Source organism: Zeus faber (genome assembly GCF_960531495.2).
Source record: "Zeus faber genome assembly, chromosome: 13".
Lineage (NCBI taxonomy): Eukaryota > Metazoa > Chordata > Actinopteri > Zeiformes > Zeidae > Zeus > Zeus faber.
The window spans coordinates 7645689-7663886 of record NC_137198.1 but is presented as its reverse complement, the minus strand read 5'-3'; the positions used below and the strand labels follow the sequence as shown (position 1 = coordinate 7663886).

Genomic DNA, 18198 nt, shown 5'->3' with positions numbered 1-18198 from the left:
CGACAACCTGTTTCAACAGTTCCGTATTAACCAGAAGACAAATTAAACACACGCAGCAAGTCAACAAATCAAGATTATATATATATTGTTTCTCTTCTATTATTATTATTATTATTATTATTATTTTTTTTTTTTGTAACAAAAGGTGTTTTGGCCCACCCAGGCTGGGCTGGGTGGGCCAGTGAGTAACGGGGGCGGGCCGGCGCCGCCCAGGCCCATTACTGCTGACGCCACTGGTGTGCAACCGGTCATGTAATTCAAAGAACAGACACTCGGCTGGGATGTGCTGTGAAGCAGCTGGCTGTTGTTCTGTTGTTTTATCCGTTTACAAGGTCCAGAGGCTCAGTTCAAGGCTCCTCGTTTGCACATGTGTAGGTGCTGCTATGGATTTTTATTCTGGAATATTGCTGACATTTTCTTTGGCTGCACTCATTTCTTTAGGTGGAAGTCAGCCTTCGCACATGCTTACCGCTGGATTTTATTTTTACCTAGGAATACAGAAATAAGATAAGACACACGCGCACGCAACACGCACACGCACACGCACACACACACACACACACACACACACATTTAGAGTTGGCACAAACACACATATAGTCTGAAAATATATATATTTTCTACAAAAATATCCATTACATTTCTATCCGAGCCTGAAAAAAAGCATAGAAATAGAGGATTCTGGTTCTTAAAGCCTCGAACATCAAGCTGCTGATAGAATCCTGGCCGCTCTAACTGCATCTGCCAGTATCCAGTCGGTCCCTCAGAACCTGAGGCCACAATCAGGAAAACCTGGCCTGCCTCTGCCTCCAGGACCCACCGGCGCTTCTATGGGGGAGGGAGGGGGGCCTGGGGAGGCCACGGCCACGCCCACCCCAGCGCCAGGGCCGCTACCACTCCCCTCCTGGTTCTCTGGTTCCTGGTCCAAAACCACATTATACGTTGTGAAATAAACCGTGACTGTTCCCCGTTAATGGTACGTGCCACCATGTTGCCGTGACATGGCAGATATGAGAGGTATAAACAATCCCCCAACAAGGTCTTGGCGTGCCACCCCGACATTCTCTGTGGTCCCATCTGGCCGCCCCTGTGAAAAATCTCAGGTGCCACTGCCAGGACCAAATCATTAGGCTGAGCAGCGCGGCTTCCAAAACGACAATACAGGATGCTATCGTTTTTAATCATCTCAAAATGATCTGCTTACCTTAGAAACAAAAACTGTGCTTGTGTCCTGTCAAGTCCAATAAAAATTACATTTTAAATTCAAATTGCCTGTGACTGCAGCGGCCACCGGTGGAACCGAGCCAGAGCAGCACTTCACATGGACTGATTCATCCATGAATCTGGAATGACATATTACACACTAAACACTGCATACGAGGTACTAAACACTGCATACTAGGTACTAAACACTGCATACGAGGTACTAAGTACTACATACTAGGTACTAAATACTAAATACTACATACTACATACAAAATACTACATACTAGGTACTAAACACCACATACTACTTACAAACTACTACGTACTATGTTCTAAACACTGCATACTAGGTACTAAATACTTCATACTAAGTACTAAACAAGACATAATACATACTAAATACTAAATACTGTGTACTAAACACTACATACTAGGTACTAACCACTACATACTATATATTAAATACTACATACTATGTACTAAACACTGCATACTAGGTACAAGGTACTACATACAAGGTACTAAACAAGACATACTACATATTAAATACTAGGGTTGTAGAAAACACACAAGTTTATTGTGGAGAGGGGGCTTGATAGAACAAGCCCCTGAGCAGATGGACACAGGTCATGACCAGGGCTCCTCTACCCTGAGTGAGTGTGGCGATGGGGCTTTTACCTGTTGCTCGTTAGACCAACCAACCAGCAACAGGTACGCAGCCACTCTGATCCTGGGTCCCCAATTACCTAGATCCAGGAAAGGTGTGGCTGCTCAAACCACACCATCCCCACACCACAACTACATAATACGTACTAAACACTACATTCTATGTACCAAACATTACATTCTATGGACTAAACACAACATCCTACATACTAAATACGACATCCTACATACTAAATATTACATCCTACATACTAAATATTACATACCATGTACTAAACACTACATCCTACATAGTAAACATTACATACTACATACTCAATATTACGTCCTACATACTAAATACTACATACTATGTACTAAACACTACATACTAGGTATTCAACTCTACATACTAGGTACTAAACACTACATACTACATACAAAATACTACATCCTACGTACCAAACACTACATCCTATGTACTAAACACTACATACTACATACTCAATACTACATCCTACGTACTAAATACTACATACTACATACTAAACACTACATACTAGGTATTAAACACTACATACTAGATACTAAACACTACATACTAGGTACTAAACACTACATACTATGCACTTAATAGTACATTCTATATACTACATAATTGGTACTAAATACTACATTCTACATTCTAAATACTACATCTTAGGAACTATACAGTATACTACATCTGCATACTATAATCAAGCGCACTTTGGTATGTGAGTAGTTGTGTATATACTATATTGTCATAGCCGCCACTTACTTTCAGCACGTGAAGGGTTGATGACAACTCTACGTCAGAACTTGTAATGATATGCTGCCCTCACAATGCATTGTGGGATACGCTTGCAGGCGTCGTGTGCTGTGTTTCAATACGAGCATATTTCACCGGATGCAGTCTGTCACCCTGTTACTTTTTTGCACATTATTTGAGCCTTCTCTGGTTTCAGACATTCACATACTGCTCTGGCATGCTAAGTAGTATGCGAGTATAACATTTTGTACACATTGCATAACTCACACTGCAAACACAAAAAACGTATGTATGCACACATGTACTTACAATACACACACACACGCACAAGATGCATTACATAAACGAGCCCATATAATATGCAGTGCGTTGTGCTCAAAGCACGCTTGTCAGCAGCAGTCAGCTTGAAGTGGACACAGTCGCGGCTGCAGCCCCCAAAGTCTATGGGAGCTTTCATGCTTCGTGCTCTAAGGTCAACATAAATATGATAGCACCCCCACCACCCCCCCCACAAAAGGAAATGGTTTCTACGCTTTTAGTAGCCAAGGACGTAGCGGAGGATATTTCTTATTTGACAGTATGTTGTTGTGTTCTTATTCATGAACATGACTTTGAATGAAATCCCATTTCCATAATCACGGTGCGAAACCCCATGTTTTCCAGGGAGAAAAAATAACCAGGGTGACCACATTTATCCGTTTCCAAACAGGGACAATGCGTTGAACACACGCATGTAATCACATCACAGCGTCCGCTCCGGCATGGTAGTTACATAATTAGAAGCCAGAAACTAGAAAACAATATTTGTCTTGACTGTCAGCAGCTGCAGTATGCATCCAATTGGTTAAATTCTAAAAATAACTGTAATATCTGTGCTGCTTCACATTTCTTAAACTCACGTCTCCCTTATTATCCATCCGTCCGTACAAAGACAGGTGGGCACTTAAACCACAATTTTGGCAACAGCACGATTTTGTCCCACCAGTTTCATTGATTGTAAGTCACTGAATACATTGAATGTGGGACATAATAACGTGTTTGCAATTCCACATTGGAAACCTTTTATTAATGTGAAGAGCATCATCGCACTTTCTCAAATTTCACATTTTCTCAGACCCTAAATTAGAAATCGTGGTGTTGTTCCAGCCGATCTACAAAACATCGGATATCAGAGAATAAAGGTCCAAAACCTTTCACCAATTTATTAAAAATGCACAACAAAATATTGCGAGATTTAAAAAGTAGTCATAACCTTTTTAATTATGAAGCCGGCTTTCCAACCAACACGCCCAAATGTTTGCTCTCCACCCGCATGGATAAGCTGTTTTCAATTGATTCATTCGGCTTCACCCACCCAACAGACTGGTGGAGATTTTCCACAACGAACCAAAATGAAGAGCAAAGAGCATTCAAAACGAGTCGGGAAAACAACGCCACAGCACAGATGTGGGGCGGATCCCTGGGTGCAGTCCATCATCCTGAAGTGGAAAAAATGTGAAACCGCTGCCAGTCTGCCGGGGTCAGGCCACCCCTCAAAACGAGACTGGCACTTAGCGAGCCGCCTGTGACACCAACTGCGGCTCTGAGTGAGTCTCGCTCCGGTCAGTGGCCGAGATCGAACATCGACGTCGCACCAAAACAGGCCTTTATGGAGTGTGAGAGTGATGACCGAGCAGCCCCGGCTGAAAGAACAAACAGCCAAGAACAGACCGCCGGAGCAGCTGACCGTAGCCCAGTCCTGACCTAAACCCCATCGAACTTCAGCAGCCCTCAAAACCGATCCCGAAAGGGTGGTCCGCGACAAACCTGCCACATCTGGAGCAATTCTGTGCGGAGTGGGTGAATCGTGCCCCGTCGCGCCGCGCCCGAATTAACCGAGGCCTCCGCATCCGAAAAGACAGCTGGCTGCGCAAAGGTGCGGGAGGCGACCGAGGGGGGAAGAAACGAGGCGAGGCGCAAATTTGCAAATAACAACTAAATATATAACAACTACCCCAGGTTGCGGCAGTCCTTCAGAGGTGGGGGGAAAATCCGGTCTCAGAAGGTAAAACTCCACCCTGGGGCTTCCAGGCAACGACGTGTATTTGAAAGTTAGGCTCAACCCAGAGGCCGGAGCGGTGACGGGAATCCTGTGGTCAGTGCTCGGCCGCAGCTGGGACACGGCGGGACTTTGACTCCCTGGACATGGAATGATCCGCCTCTGCCATCACCCCTGCTAACACCCCTTTAATGCACAGTAAACAAGCCGACACCTGACGTGGGCGTCAAGTGAGTGGAGTCGGGAGCATCGGTACAACCACATAAAAACAGGGCTTTTACTTTCTGGGCCCGGAATCGTCCATCTCTGTTTTAAATGGGAATACCGGGATATATGGTCACTTTTTAAAATAACGGCGCATGTAGATGCCCCCGATAGGTTCTGACAGTAGCATCCGGAGGGTCGGGGTTAGTTAGCCTCTGTTTTGTTTTTGTTTTGATGTTTCCTGCATGATGTTGCAGTCCTGAAATTCCGGGATCAAGAATAAAATCTCTGCCCTGGTTCCGGCCAGTACGGGGAGCGCTTCCTCAGATACCATCTCCTCTGTGAATCATATCCCTACTCCGACATCCTCCACCGCCACGAGCTTTTATCCACTTTCATCACCGACAACTAAAAGAAATGAAAAAAAAAAAAAAACAACGCTTCACTACTCTACTTATCTGTATAATTCATTATCTTTCCCCGGCACTTGGGGCTTGCGCCGCTGTTGCTTTTACTTTAAGTCTGATTTGGAACGTCAGCTAAACTTCCTAACCGTTAATGCAAATAGAAAGCAACCCCTCTACTTTGGAAAGTAGGGTATCAATATTGATGCACGGGGGGATGGTGTAGTATTAACCCCCCAAAAAACCAAAGTATATTGTGTGTTTGTATAAAAATCTAATTTGGATTACGTGGGCGGTCATTTCTCGAGGGGAAATTTAAGATGAACTCAAATCCGAATGGTTATCATTAACACGTATTAAGTACCTTTCATAACTTTATGTGTTATTTTTTCTCATCCAAGCGGCAAACTTTGCCTCTTCTGGCACCGTAAATTAAGCTCCCGCATACATTTCAGGGACATTTCAGGGACATTATGGGGACATTGCAGGGACATCGCAGGGACATTGCAGGGATCATTACAGGGACATTACAGGGACATTACAGGGAGCCGAATGACCTGCCCTGCGTATTGCGCGTTGGCGTCACGGCGGCTTCGTGCGGGGCGGCGTTTTCTTCGCGTGAAAAGGTTGATTTGAACAAGTGGATTTGCACGTCAATCCCTTGAGAACGGAACTTCTCCGTGACCCAGTTTTGGGGTCCCGGAACGAAATGTTGACGAGCTGTTTTTGGGGGATGCTGACGCGCACGCCGCACTTCTCCACGATAGGAGGACGGCCGCCAGCAAACATAATGCTGAATGTGGCTCCATTTAAACTTACCACAGACATCTGCCGTCCATCAATGTCCTACGATTCTACCTCCTGCTGAAGCCAACAAGATACACACACACACACACAGGCACACACACACACACGCACACACGCACACACGCACACACACACACACACACACACACACACACACACACACACACACACACACACACACACTGCTGCCTTCACAGGCCCCCTGTTGGGTTCAAACAGGAAGAGTGCTACCTCTGCTTAACTATCACACACACACACACACACACACACACACACACACACACACACACACACGCGCACACACACACACACACACACACACACGTGCACACACACACACACACACACACACACACACACACATACAGGCAGGCCTTACCTGCCTATGAAGGATAAATAGTGTTGCTGCATCAATTGCTCTACGTCTCTGAAGACCACAGTCAGGTCTTTTCTTCCTCCTTTAAAGGACCTCAAGGGCTCTCTGGAAGGAGTGGGTGGTGACGTGGTGCTGTTCGGTTCCCGTCCCCTTGGGGGAAAATTTCCATTTGAATGGCGTCTTCTTCTTATGCGTGTGTATACTGTAGGCTGCCGTTGGGTGGTTTCACTGTGTGAGGCTGAAAAATATCACATTTTTCTCCTGAAGGAGTCTCGGACGGAGATGTCACAGACTCTGATGTGGCCATCTGTGTGTGTGTGTGTGTGTGTGTGTGTGTGTGTGTGTGTGTGTGTGTGGGCGCGCTTTTGTCTTCAACAGTGTATTAGGTGGTCTTTGTGGAAATGGGAAATAGTGCATGGTTTCCATCCGTCGTTCCACTTCGCTGAACTGAAATGTTGGACAAACTCAGCTTCACCTTGCCAAAGAAAAAACTCCCGCTTGATGCATGGAGCCCGGGCCCATGAGCGGCGCAGAAGAGAACCACGAGAACCAAACGTGGATGAGGAGGGCTGCCCCGCGCCGAGAACCCCGCCGGTGATCGCCCTCTGCCATGTCGCGGATGCTCACCGGCTCCCTCCCTTTTTCAGTTTTTCCCTCCCCTGGAAAGCCGCCGTGGATCCAGAGTGCGGCCGCGGAAGGAAGGAGGAAAAAAATCAACGGGGAGCCCCACCCGCACCCCCCGCCCGCTGGAAGGGAAAGTCCATCTGTGAGCTGCATTCAAGGACAACAGTGTTATCGGTCCTGGAACAGTATGAAACAGGCCAGTGTTTCCAGTGGGGCCTGGAAGCGCCGGCGCGCCGCCGAACTGGGGACGTCAGTGTTTGGCTGCCAAGGCGCCGCCGCGCCGCAGATTAGCCGCAGAATCATTGACTCCTTGTTTGTTTGGGTCCGAGCCGCGCCTCGTTTTAGGGATCATTAAAGTGAAAGCGTGGGTTCTGATTAGTGTGGAAGTGAACGAGCGCCGCGGCGGCGGGAGTTCCGCATCGTAGAGAGGTGCTGTGTCGTGGTTTTTTTTGTTTGTTTGTTTTTTTCGATCATAGAGCCTGTGGTTTCGGGGTTTGGCCATCTCTATCTATTCTCCACATCTCTCTTGTGGTTACGCCTCCCTTTCTTCCTCTCCTCCTCTGTCTCTTTCTCTTTCGCTCGCTCCTCCGGTCTTTTATTGTGCCTCCTCTGTTCTGTCCCACCTCGGCTCATTCGCTTGCTCGCTCACTTTGCCAAATCTGTCTCGCCTCTCTTTGATCCCTAATCCTTCATCCTTCTCTCCGCTCTCGCTCTCTTTGCTCTTCATCTTGTGCCTACATGTCCCCCTCTTCTTCAGCTCCGCCGGTCGCCTTTCTCTCCCTCACTTTCCCTCTTTTATCTATCAGTCTATCTGTCTATCTGTGCATCTATCTGTCTGTCGGTCCCTCTGTCTGCCTGTCTGTCTGTCTGTCTGTCTGTTTGTCTGTCTATCTATCTATCTATCTATCTATCTATCTATCTATCTGCCCGTCTGCCCGTCTGCCCGTCTGCCCGTCTGTCTGTCGATATGATACGATGAGTGCATTGTGTTATTGTTTTTTTCTTTGTGCTGTGAGCATAATAAATGTTGATGAAGGGCTTTTATATAAAATTGCTTCTCTCCTCTTTCTCTCTGCCTCCCCGCCCCTCCCTCCCTCCCTCCCTCCCTGCATCTCCCTTCCCCTTAATGACAGAACCGGTTCCACCTGCAGATGTCGGCCCGTGTTCCTCCGTCGGCCCTGGGCAGCCTGCTGCTCTCCGTCCTGCAGGGCGGGGGAGACGGGGGAGGCCACGCGGAGGGAGGCTGGGGAGGGGCAGCTGTGATTTGTCCGGGGTGGGAGGAAGGGGGAGAGGGGCTGCTGTCCCACCTGCAGACGCACAGCGGCCCCGCCTGGCATCTGTGGGACATCGTCAACTTCACCCACCCGGCGGGGGAGGAGGAGAGGAAGGGGGGAGACGCCAGCGAGGAGCGGAGGGGGGCCAAGAGGGAGGAGGAGGCCTTCAGCACGCTGTCCAGCCGCCTCCTGCGCTCCTCCCCCGCCTCCCCTCTCTCCTCCGTCCTCCTCCTGGGCTCGGACCCCGAGTGTCTGTCCTCGGTGCTGCGCGCCGCCCAGCGCCTGGCGCCCTCGCTGCCGGCGCTGCAGTGGATCATGGGATACCCCCTGTCCCCGGACTCCCTGCACACCCTGGGGGGGCCGCTGGGCCTGCTGGCCTACGGAGAGGTGGGACGCAAGCCCATCAGCTTCTACATCCGGGACGCCTTGCAGCTGATCAGTCGAGCGGTCAGCGCCGCGACTGTGGTGCGGCCAGATTTGGCGCTGATTCAGAACATGGTGAACTGTTACGACAAACCAAACCGACATGAGCTGCCGTCCTCGGGACAGTACTTGTCCAGGTACATGCGTGGACACACACACACACACACACACACACACACACACACACACACACACACACATTGTCACACACACTCTGACTACCTCTCGGTCGGCTCCTATTGGGGTCCGGGGTCTCACCGGTGTCGTTATGTGTAATGACAGAGTGGAAAAGATCAGCGCTGATCACGGCAGGTACTTGTGGAAGAGCTGCTGCGGAACATTAGCATGATGATTTGAAAATCCGATCACAGGGATATAAAGCAACTTTAAGTGCAGCGGAGACACTAAGAGGCTCGGAAAAACAGCCCTTTCGGACCAATTTTAATCATTGGATCTTCTTTCACAAGTCTCTCCCCCAAATATTGGTGTTTTTTATCGGTATAAAATTTTTTTATCAGTTCTTGTGACAAATCTTCCGGTTCCAATAGGGTTTGGGTCCCCCGGTTGATTTTGGGACACTAGACAACCTCTTAAACGGACACAAAATGACATTTTATCTATTGAGTACAACAATTATGAAAGTACATAAGCAACATGGAAGACGTTTTGAACAGCACAACATCCACACAACGATCACTCAGTAGAAATGCATTCACCTCGCGGGTGAACCGCCCTCATCACCGTGTTTAAAAAATTTAAACGTTTGCCAGACAATCTCCTATCCGGGAGGCTTTTTGGCAATTTTCAGTAATGGAAAGAGAACGCTGTTGAATTCTCCGTGTCCCCCGTGCTCAGGGGGTTGTGCCTACTGAATAGTGCTGTCATATTGGAGCCGCGCTGGAGGTCTGGCGTACAGATTCACACACAGCCGCCAGAGTTTTGTCTGTTCCTCTCTCCGTGCTGCCGCCTCAATCCCTGCAGCTTTGAAACAAGCACCCCCGAAAGCTTGCGTGTTCTCTTTCCAAGTGTGTCCTGTGATAACACACTGTGGCGCGCACACACACACACACACACACACACACACACACACACACACACACACACACACACACACACACACACGTGCGGGTAAGCACGTGCACACCGACATACACAACCACGCGCAGGGGCACGTACACACAGATTAAGCCACAAACTCGCAGACGGGGGCACAGAATTCACATTAAACCATAAACATCCTCACTTGCAAGAGATAAAAGCCCAAATCCTTACTATTATTCACAACTCCTACGCAGCAAAAAGTCGCTCACAGCTCTTCCTAAGCCTTGGAAACGAGGCAATACCTGTTATTTACACTATACCACCGAGGTGTAAATTCACTCGGGGGTGAGATGACTCTGTTTTGATGTTGACACTAGCTCTGCCTGGGGAAATAGACGAAATAGTGTGAAATGGCAGAGGGTGCCAAGCGATGGGAGCTGTGTGGGCCCTGGAAACTCAGTGATGATTGTCTAAAGCCACGTGATCACAGTTTGGCCCCGAATTTCAATGGCCTATCAATCCACCCAAACTCAAACTTAAAGGAAACCTCTGTCTTTTGGGTTTGTTTTTTTTTAAACCTAAACCTTGTTTTTCAATCATGAGGATTCTACCTCAGTGATTGGCTCGGGAATCCTTAAAAATCAACCCACACTCTCTGCTGTTGAGAGAATAGCGTCGGCGGGAGCTGCTCCCTCAACACTGGATCGATTTTCTCCTCCTCCGTCGAATGATTGAAAAATAAGGTTTAGGTAAAATAAAGCCAGAGTTTTCCTTTAAAGGTTGATTCAGCCCTGGAAAAGATTTGTGCAGTCTGCGCGGTCAAAATGCCCCTTATTGAAGAACGGTTTGGAAATCCTGTAAAAAGACGATGGTTTTAGGTTTCAAATTCCAGTCTGTCGTGGAAATTCAGGCCACTGCGGTGGTGGTCGATGCGTGGCTTGAGAGGGTTCAGGTTCGACAGAAAATACCACAACTGTCACTTAGCCTAAGTTTATCGTAGAGAAGATTAATCAGTGGGGAGCACTTCACAGGTCATGCGGAATAGCAAAGAGCATCTCCCTCGAGCCAAATTGTTCCAGGGTTTATATCAACTGCGTCACATGGACCGCCACTTGGAAGAGGGAACACCGCATCGATCACGTAGCAGCGGGCGTAGTCTGGTTCCCTGTCCAGACAGTCTGGTGGGGTGGGATAAGTCAGACAAGTGAAAGGCAACTTCCCCTTTGGCCACAAGGCGGTTTGAGCGGTGGACCCCCAGTGCAAAATCTTCTTGTTGATGATTATTATCAAAGCCCTTCATCACATTTACATTCTCAAAGCGATTCACCGACCTCGCAAACATCCCCAAATACTGTGAAGGGGGAGCCCGCCTTCCACGTTAGATAAATGGATACAACTTCGAAATAACTCCTTTTACAACCGCTTCTTCTTTCGTATATCATCAGATGGCCAACTCAGTGTCATATAGCCACGCCCTCGTCTCCAGTCCTAGGTCAAAAAGGCCAGCTTCTGAGGGTGGGCTGTATAGGGGGCAGCTGGTGATTATGTGCTCGGCAGTCTGTTCAGGTTCGCCACACTCGCATGACGCACTGTCGGATAGGCCCCACTTCTTTAGAGAGGACTTGAAGCGCCCGACGCCAGTACGCAGGCGGTTCAGCGAGGTCCATAGGTGGCGTGGCATGTCTTCTCCTTTTACACCTCCTCCTGGGTCCCGGATGTATCGTTGGATGCGGGAGGGCGCAGCTGACTCCCACGATTGTCTCCAGGATGCTGCCAGCCAGGCGTCCTTGGACAAGTCGTCAGGGATCGACTGTAGCATCTCTTGTGCTGCCTTGTTGTAGGGATGGCGAGACTTGAGCCTGCATGGTGGTGCCGGTGTTGTTGTGGCTTTGTGTAGGATGTGCCAGTCGTTCTTCTGGGCTTTCCTTGCCAGGGCGAGGGTAGCTGCTTCCCGTCGGAGACTGGGTGGGGCGATACCAGCTAGGACTGGCAGGTAGGACACAGGGGTGGGTTTCAGACAACCAGTTACTATCCGGAGGGCGCTGTTGATGACAGTATCCACCTTGTTCGCATGTGGACTTCTGCTCCAGGCAGGGGCACAGTATTCCGCTACGGGTAGGACCAGGGCTTGCGTGGATATGCGTAGGGTCTGGGGGGAAGCTCCCCAAGTCGAGCCTGCAAGGCGGCGGATGAGCGAGACCCTTGCGGTTGTCTTGGCCTTCACTTCATCCAGGTGCTGCTTGTAGGACAGCGTCCGGTCCAAGCATACGCCGAGGTACTTGGGGGCTTGCTGGAACTCCAGGCGGATGTTGCCAACATGCACGTCCAGTTCCCTTCTTGCCTCCCGGTTGTAGAGGTGGTAAGCTGCAGACACTGTTTTGCCCATGCTGAGCTGAAGGTGCCACTTCTGGAGGTAGTCTGCCAGGATGCCCATGTCTCGGTTGAGGCCTTCTTCCATAGTGTTCCATGTTGGGCATCGAAGCATGATGGCCAGGTCGTCCGCATAGCCGTACTTCTTGGATGTTGTGTCTGGCAGGTCGTGAATATAGATGTTAAATAACATTGGTGAGAGGACAGAGCCTTGCGGGACACCGTTCTTCAGCCTTCTGAGCCTGCTGGTCTGGCCATCGCTGGTTTGTAGGATGAAGCTATGGTTAGATAGCATCTCCATAATAAATCTCACCATGTGCCTGTCCGGGATTGTTCTCAACAGTTTCAGGTGTAGTCCACGGTGCCACACGGTGTCATAAGCGGCTGTCAGGTCCAGGAATACTACTCCAGCTTTCTCATTATCTTGGAAGCTGTCCTCGATGTCCTGGGTGAGTAGCGTTACCTGGTCCACCGTTGACCTGCCTCTGCGGAAGCCGGCTTGTTCCGGTGGGAGTTGAGGGTCCACCACTGGCTCAATGCGGCTGTGGATCAGCCTCTCCAGAATCTTGTACGGGACACAGAGCAGGGATATGGGCCTGTAGGACTTCGGGTCTTCGGCGGGTTTGTTCGGCTTTGGAAAGGCTATGATGGAAGCACGGCGCCAGGTCTTCGGGAGCTTGGACCTCCGGAAGCATGATGAGAAGAATGTGCGTAGCCATTGAGATGTTCTTTCACTTTGGTGCATAACAAACTCTGGGTGGATATTGTCTCGACCTGGTGATTTGCCCAGCTTCAGTTTTTTAATTGCTGCCTTTAGCTCGGCTGCTGTGAAGTCTCCTGAGAGATTAGCATCAGCGCTGGCTGCTCTGGAGAGGGATGATACCTCACACGATGTCAGTCGTGCGAAGTTTTTGTCCGCATCAGGGAAGCGACCATTTTTCAGGAGCTGGGAAGCAATAGCATCTGCAGTCACTGGACACCTACGAGGTGTTGTTTTTCTCCCTGAGAGCAAGTTGATGGTCTGCCACGCCTTCCGGCTGGAGTGGGTGAAGTCGATGGATTCCGCTACTTCCGTCCACCTAGCCCTTCGGGTGTCATCCAGCTTCTGCAGTAGGGTTGTTGCTGTTGCGTCCATTTCTTCCCTGGTGATCGCCTGCTGGTGTTGGCGCAACAGGCAGCTGCACTCCTCATCCCAGCCCGGGATATAGTTTTTATTGTAGCCACGTGGGATGTTGTGCTTTGCTGCCCTTAGGAGGACTTCACAGTAGGCAATGTATGCAGCATCCACGTCTTCTGCTTCTGGGTCCATGAGACCAGCAGTTCTTCTTTCTGTTTCCACCGTAAACGACTGCCAGTTCGCCTTCCTGAAGTTCCATCTCCTGACCGGTTTGCCAGCTACCGGCTGTACTAGGGATGGTACTTTGATGATGGATGGCCGGTGGTGTGAGCGAGGGAACCTGTCCAAGACACGTCTCTCCGGTTTCAGGTCGTTACTGCGGCATATGACGAAGGCCAGATCTGGGTTGGTATAAGAGTTCCAACGTGCAGAGCAGAAGCTTGGGGGCTCCTTTGGGTCGTACAGCAGTAGTGCCTCAATGTTAGAGGCCCACTGACTCAGTGCTTCTCCATCCTGTGATGTGTGTTGGTAACCCCAATCCGTATGTTGGCAGTTGAAGTCACCTGCATAGATGGCAGGAGCAGTCACGGATGGAAGTGATGATGCAGTCAGCGCTGTTGGTGGGGGCTTATATACGTTCACGACAGATGTTTCTTGGATTTTAGTGGCCAGCCACTCGATGTTGCAGCCAGGTGGAGATTGGCTGGTGGCTGCCCAGCTCAAACCATCTCGGACGAAGGTTGCCATTCCATGCTTCTTGCTGTGGATGGATCCAGCGAGGGAGAACCCAGGAAGCTTGAGGTTTTCATCTGACACCCAGTGTGTCTCTTGCAGGAGGACCGCTGCCACTTTGTTGGAATCGGCGAGATGCCTGATGACTTCGAGTTTTGCGATGGTAAGGCCCTCGACATTGAGTTGGAGCACCGGCAGACCTTGGTTTTCGACGGTGGGGGTGTCCGCCCGTCCTAAAGAGGATGTTCTCTGCCTTGGTTTTGGCATTGGCTTGTACCTTGGTCTGCCGGCTCGATGATTCTTTGGCGACATTAGTTTCGTGAGTTGGTCTTGCACCATTTCTCACTACTCACAGGAGAGGCCTCGTGAAGGCTGTCGTCTTCTCCCCCAACCGCAATGCAATGCTAACGAGTTCAACAAATTTGCAGAAGAAGCGTAGAATGCAGATTGAAAATGGTCGAGAAGCCACAACCACACGCCGGCAACGGGGAAGAGGGTGATTCCGGCCCGCGGCGAAAAAAACAAAGTTGATGAGGAAATTTCTCCGGTCTGGAGCTCTAAGAGGTCGTCCATTCCACCATTACAAGCTGTTAGGACTGCTGAGACTTCCCGTGATGCAGCGGGGCCCCCACTTCCTTATCTCTCCATCGCTGTAGCGGCCAGACGCGCCGTCGGGTCCCACAGCGTCTAATAAAGATGAAGGAAGCGCGAGACTTCTACAGGAAGGAGGGGGAAAAAAAAAAAAGTCAATTAACGGCTTAATGCCCCAAAGGATGGAGGGCGGAGAGGAGGGAGAACGTCTGGGGATAGTTGAGGGAGGTGAGGGAGGCGGGAGAGGGGGAGGAGGGGGAGGAGAGCAAATGATGAACAACATCACTGTTTCACATTCAAAGCGCCGCGGCCGCGAGAGCGATAGAGGAAACAAAGGTAGAATACAAATATGGGAAAAGCAAACTGCGCCGGCGGCAGCGCTTCCTGACGTGCGGAATCCAACAAAACAAGAAAAGAAAAACCCTGATTCTTATTCCTGGGGTGGCGGGAGAGGGAGGGAGAGAGAGAGAGAGAGAGAGAGAGAGAGAGAGAGAGAGAGGGAGACGGAGCAACATGGGGACAGTGTTAAAGAGGTGAAGTGAGAGGAATGCAACAGAGGACGGAGACAGAGGGGGGGGGTGGAAATAGAGATACGGGGGTGGGGGTGGGGTGGGGTGGAGAGACAGAAGGGGGTGGGGGGAGAGAGAGAGGGGGAGATGGATAGATGAGAGCACTTGTTATCGGAGTTGGATCTGTCCGTCAGTGCAATCTCGCAGATATCACTGACGAGCCGATCCCATCTCCCTCCCTCCCTCCCTCCCCTCCTCCCTCCCTCCCTCCCTCTCTCTCGCTCTCGCTCCGCATGAGATAAAGGAGGGAGAATAAAACGACAAGGGAACAAGCGGAGCGGCGCATCAATCCAGGACAGAAGGAGAGCGGCAGAGAGGGGGGAGACGGAGAGAGGGAGGGAGATAACTCTCACCCAAACTCAACAAGATGGAGAGATATGGGATTAAAAGGCATGCCTGGACTTTGTTATAGAGCTATCATTCACTGGCTACGCTGCTGACGTTTAGAGAGTGTGTGTGTACGTGTGTGTGTGTGTGTGTGTGTATGTGTGTGTGTGTGTGTGTGTGTGTGTGTGTGTGTGTGTGTGTGTGTGTGTGTGTGTGTGAGAACTGGTGTCAAGTGTACTTGAAAAGGAAACCGTTCCCCTCTGAAACATGCAGCCTGACATATTCACACACACACACACACACACACACACACACACACAGACACACACACACACACACACACACACATACACACGCACACATTATTGTACTGGCATCAAAGTTAGGAGCGAGTAAATACACATGAAAAGTGAGGACCAATGTTCCTGTTGCACTTTTTAACCAAAAAGTTGTCAATTTGGAGACCGGTCCTGACAAGTATTGTGAAGCAAACACACACACACACACACACACCCACACGCACACACACACACACACACACACAAATTGCCCTCCTCCAAATTGCAGCATAATAACTATGAGTCCGGGGGCTGAATCAACAATGGAGACTTCCCTCAAAATTGGTCATGCTTTTAGAAACCGCTCGAAGAAAAGTTCCCGCTGCCGGGCGTCAGTCCAACTAAACGCCACACACTGAGGAGGAGAAAAACGGAGGGAGAGGGGGAGAGAGAGAGAGAGAGAGAGAGAGAGAGAGAGAGAGAGAGAGAGAGAGAGAGAGAGGGGGAGAGAGGGAGGTGTATTTTAACTGGGGTCACATCCATGTCTGTTCCGATCGGAAATGGAATGTGTAACCTGGCCGGTTAATTTGAGTGCACGGCGACAGCCTCTGCTCTTTGACACCAGTCCTGAGCTCTGGAGGTGATGGAGAGAGCGAGAGAGAGAGAGAGAGAGAGAGAGAGAGAGACCGAAAGCCACTTATGATGAAGAGTGCGTTTGCCTGGGATAGGATAAGAATACTTGACTTTCAAATCAGGGGGTCCTTTTTCGGCTTTCTTATTTATTCGTCTTCTTTTCATTTTTTTTTTTGTTTTTTTTTAAATCATACCCTTGAGAATTACGGAGCGGTGAAAGAATTGATAGCATCAAGATGCATTTAGTAAATCATGCCAAGAAAATAAATGCACAGAGAGGAGGGCAGCCACCACACACAGACACACACACACGCGTGCGCACACACACACACACGCACACACACACATACACACACACAGTGCATTCATATTCCGGCTGGTACTGTATGTGTGAGAGTGTGTGTGTGCGTGTGTGTGTGCGTGTGTGTGTGTGTGTGTGTGTGTGTGTGTGTGTGTGTGTGTGTGTGTACGTGCGTGCGTGAGGTTAAATGACCCTCAGTATCAATTTAGCCTTTTCACTCTGTTAGTCGTATGCCATGTTGAATAGAGGAAGAGAATCAGCAGCAGGTCACAGGCTCTGCTCATCTATTCACACACGCACGTGCGCACGCACATACACACACACACACACACACACACACACACACACACACATAACCCAGGGAGAGGGGGAAACAGAGAGATGGAAAGGAAGAAGAAGAACTTTCGTCCATTTCTATTCCGGGGATATGGATTAACCAACCTTTCCCAACGACAGGAGGGGGAACCCTGCGGTTTGGGAGGCGTGACCCCGGGCGCGCTCAGCAGTCGCCGCACGGACACCGCCCCGCGCACTCTCACATTTAGACGCCCGCCGCCCTTGACGGCTCCTAACGCGTCCCCCCCCCCCCCCCCCCCCCACCCAGATCATTCCCAGTTTCTAATCGAGACGCCGCGGTACAATCCCGCACATGTGAGGGTTCGCGTTCAGACGTCGCCCGACGATCCGCCGCACAATCAAACAATCAGACACGGGCTAACAATCCCCGCACGGTTCAGCGGGCCGGGGGCAGATTTATGTGTGAGCAGGGATTGCTCGTCCTAATGTATTCCGTCGTAAAGAGCAACGCAGGCCACCCCGAGTGTGAGAGGAATAGCAATGACCGTCTGTGTGCGCAGCCTGATAGGGAGAGACCCTCACTGCACTGCATTAACTTTTAATTATGACTTTCTGGAAGATGCAATTATTGCATCCACCCATCTGAAGGAGGGAAGTCGAGGGTGGGGATTCGCGGCCAGACTATCCGTCTTTCGTCTGCGTTTTTTTTTTTTTTTTCCGGTGTTTTTTTGTTTTTTGTTGTTGTTGTTTTTTTTTGCCTCCGTCTTTTAACACTTTAAGGTTTTCCTCTCGGAGATGCTCCTTCTTTCCCCTCCTACCGGGGGAAAAAAAAAAAAAAAAAAAAAGAAAATTCAGCCCAAACTCATTCCGCGCTTCTCGACCCTGGGAGGGAACAATCAGACCTCACACGTCGCCGTCGGTCTGAAACGCTGGATTTATTTATTTTTTTCCCCCCGCAACTTCTGTTTATTCTGTGAGGTGTGTGTTATTCAGTGATCTTCAGAGCGAGCCGCGCGGCCGGCGTCTTCATCGGCCCCAAGGCCAAACCGCCTCTTTTACCGCTCGTATTCTGCCCCGGGGCGGTTCCCTCTCCCGGACGGAGCAGGGGGGGGAAGCCAGGTTGCCACGTTTTTTTTTGTTCTGAGCTGATG

At 49.9% G+C, this 18198-nt stretch overlaps 1 protein-coding gene across 1 annotated transcript in view; it reads left to right on the top strand.

Moving 5' to 3' along the window:
- Nucleotides 1–18198, top strand: part of grin3ba (glutamate receptor, ionotropic, N-methyl-D-aspartate 3Ba) — a gene marked incomplete at both ends in the record, with an annotated part of 122275 nt that overhangs the window by 59713 nt on the left and 44364 nt on the right. The window contains 1 exon segment of the mRNA XM_080012730.1: nucleotides 8228–8928. Coding sequence (XP_079868856.1) covers nucleotides 8228–8928 — 701 coding nt within the window.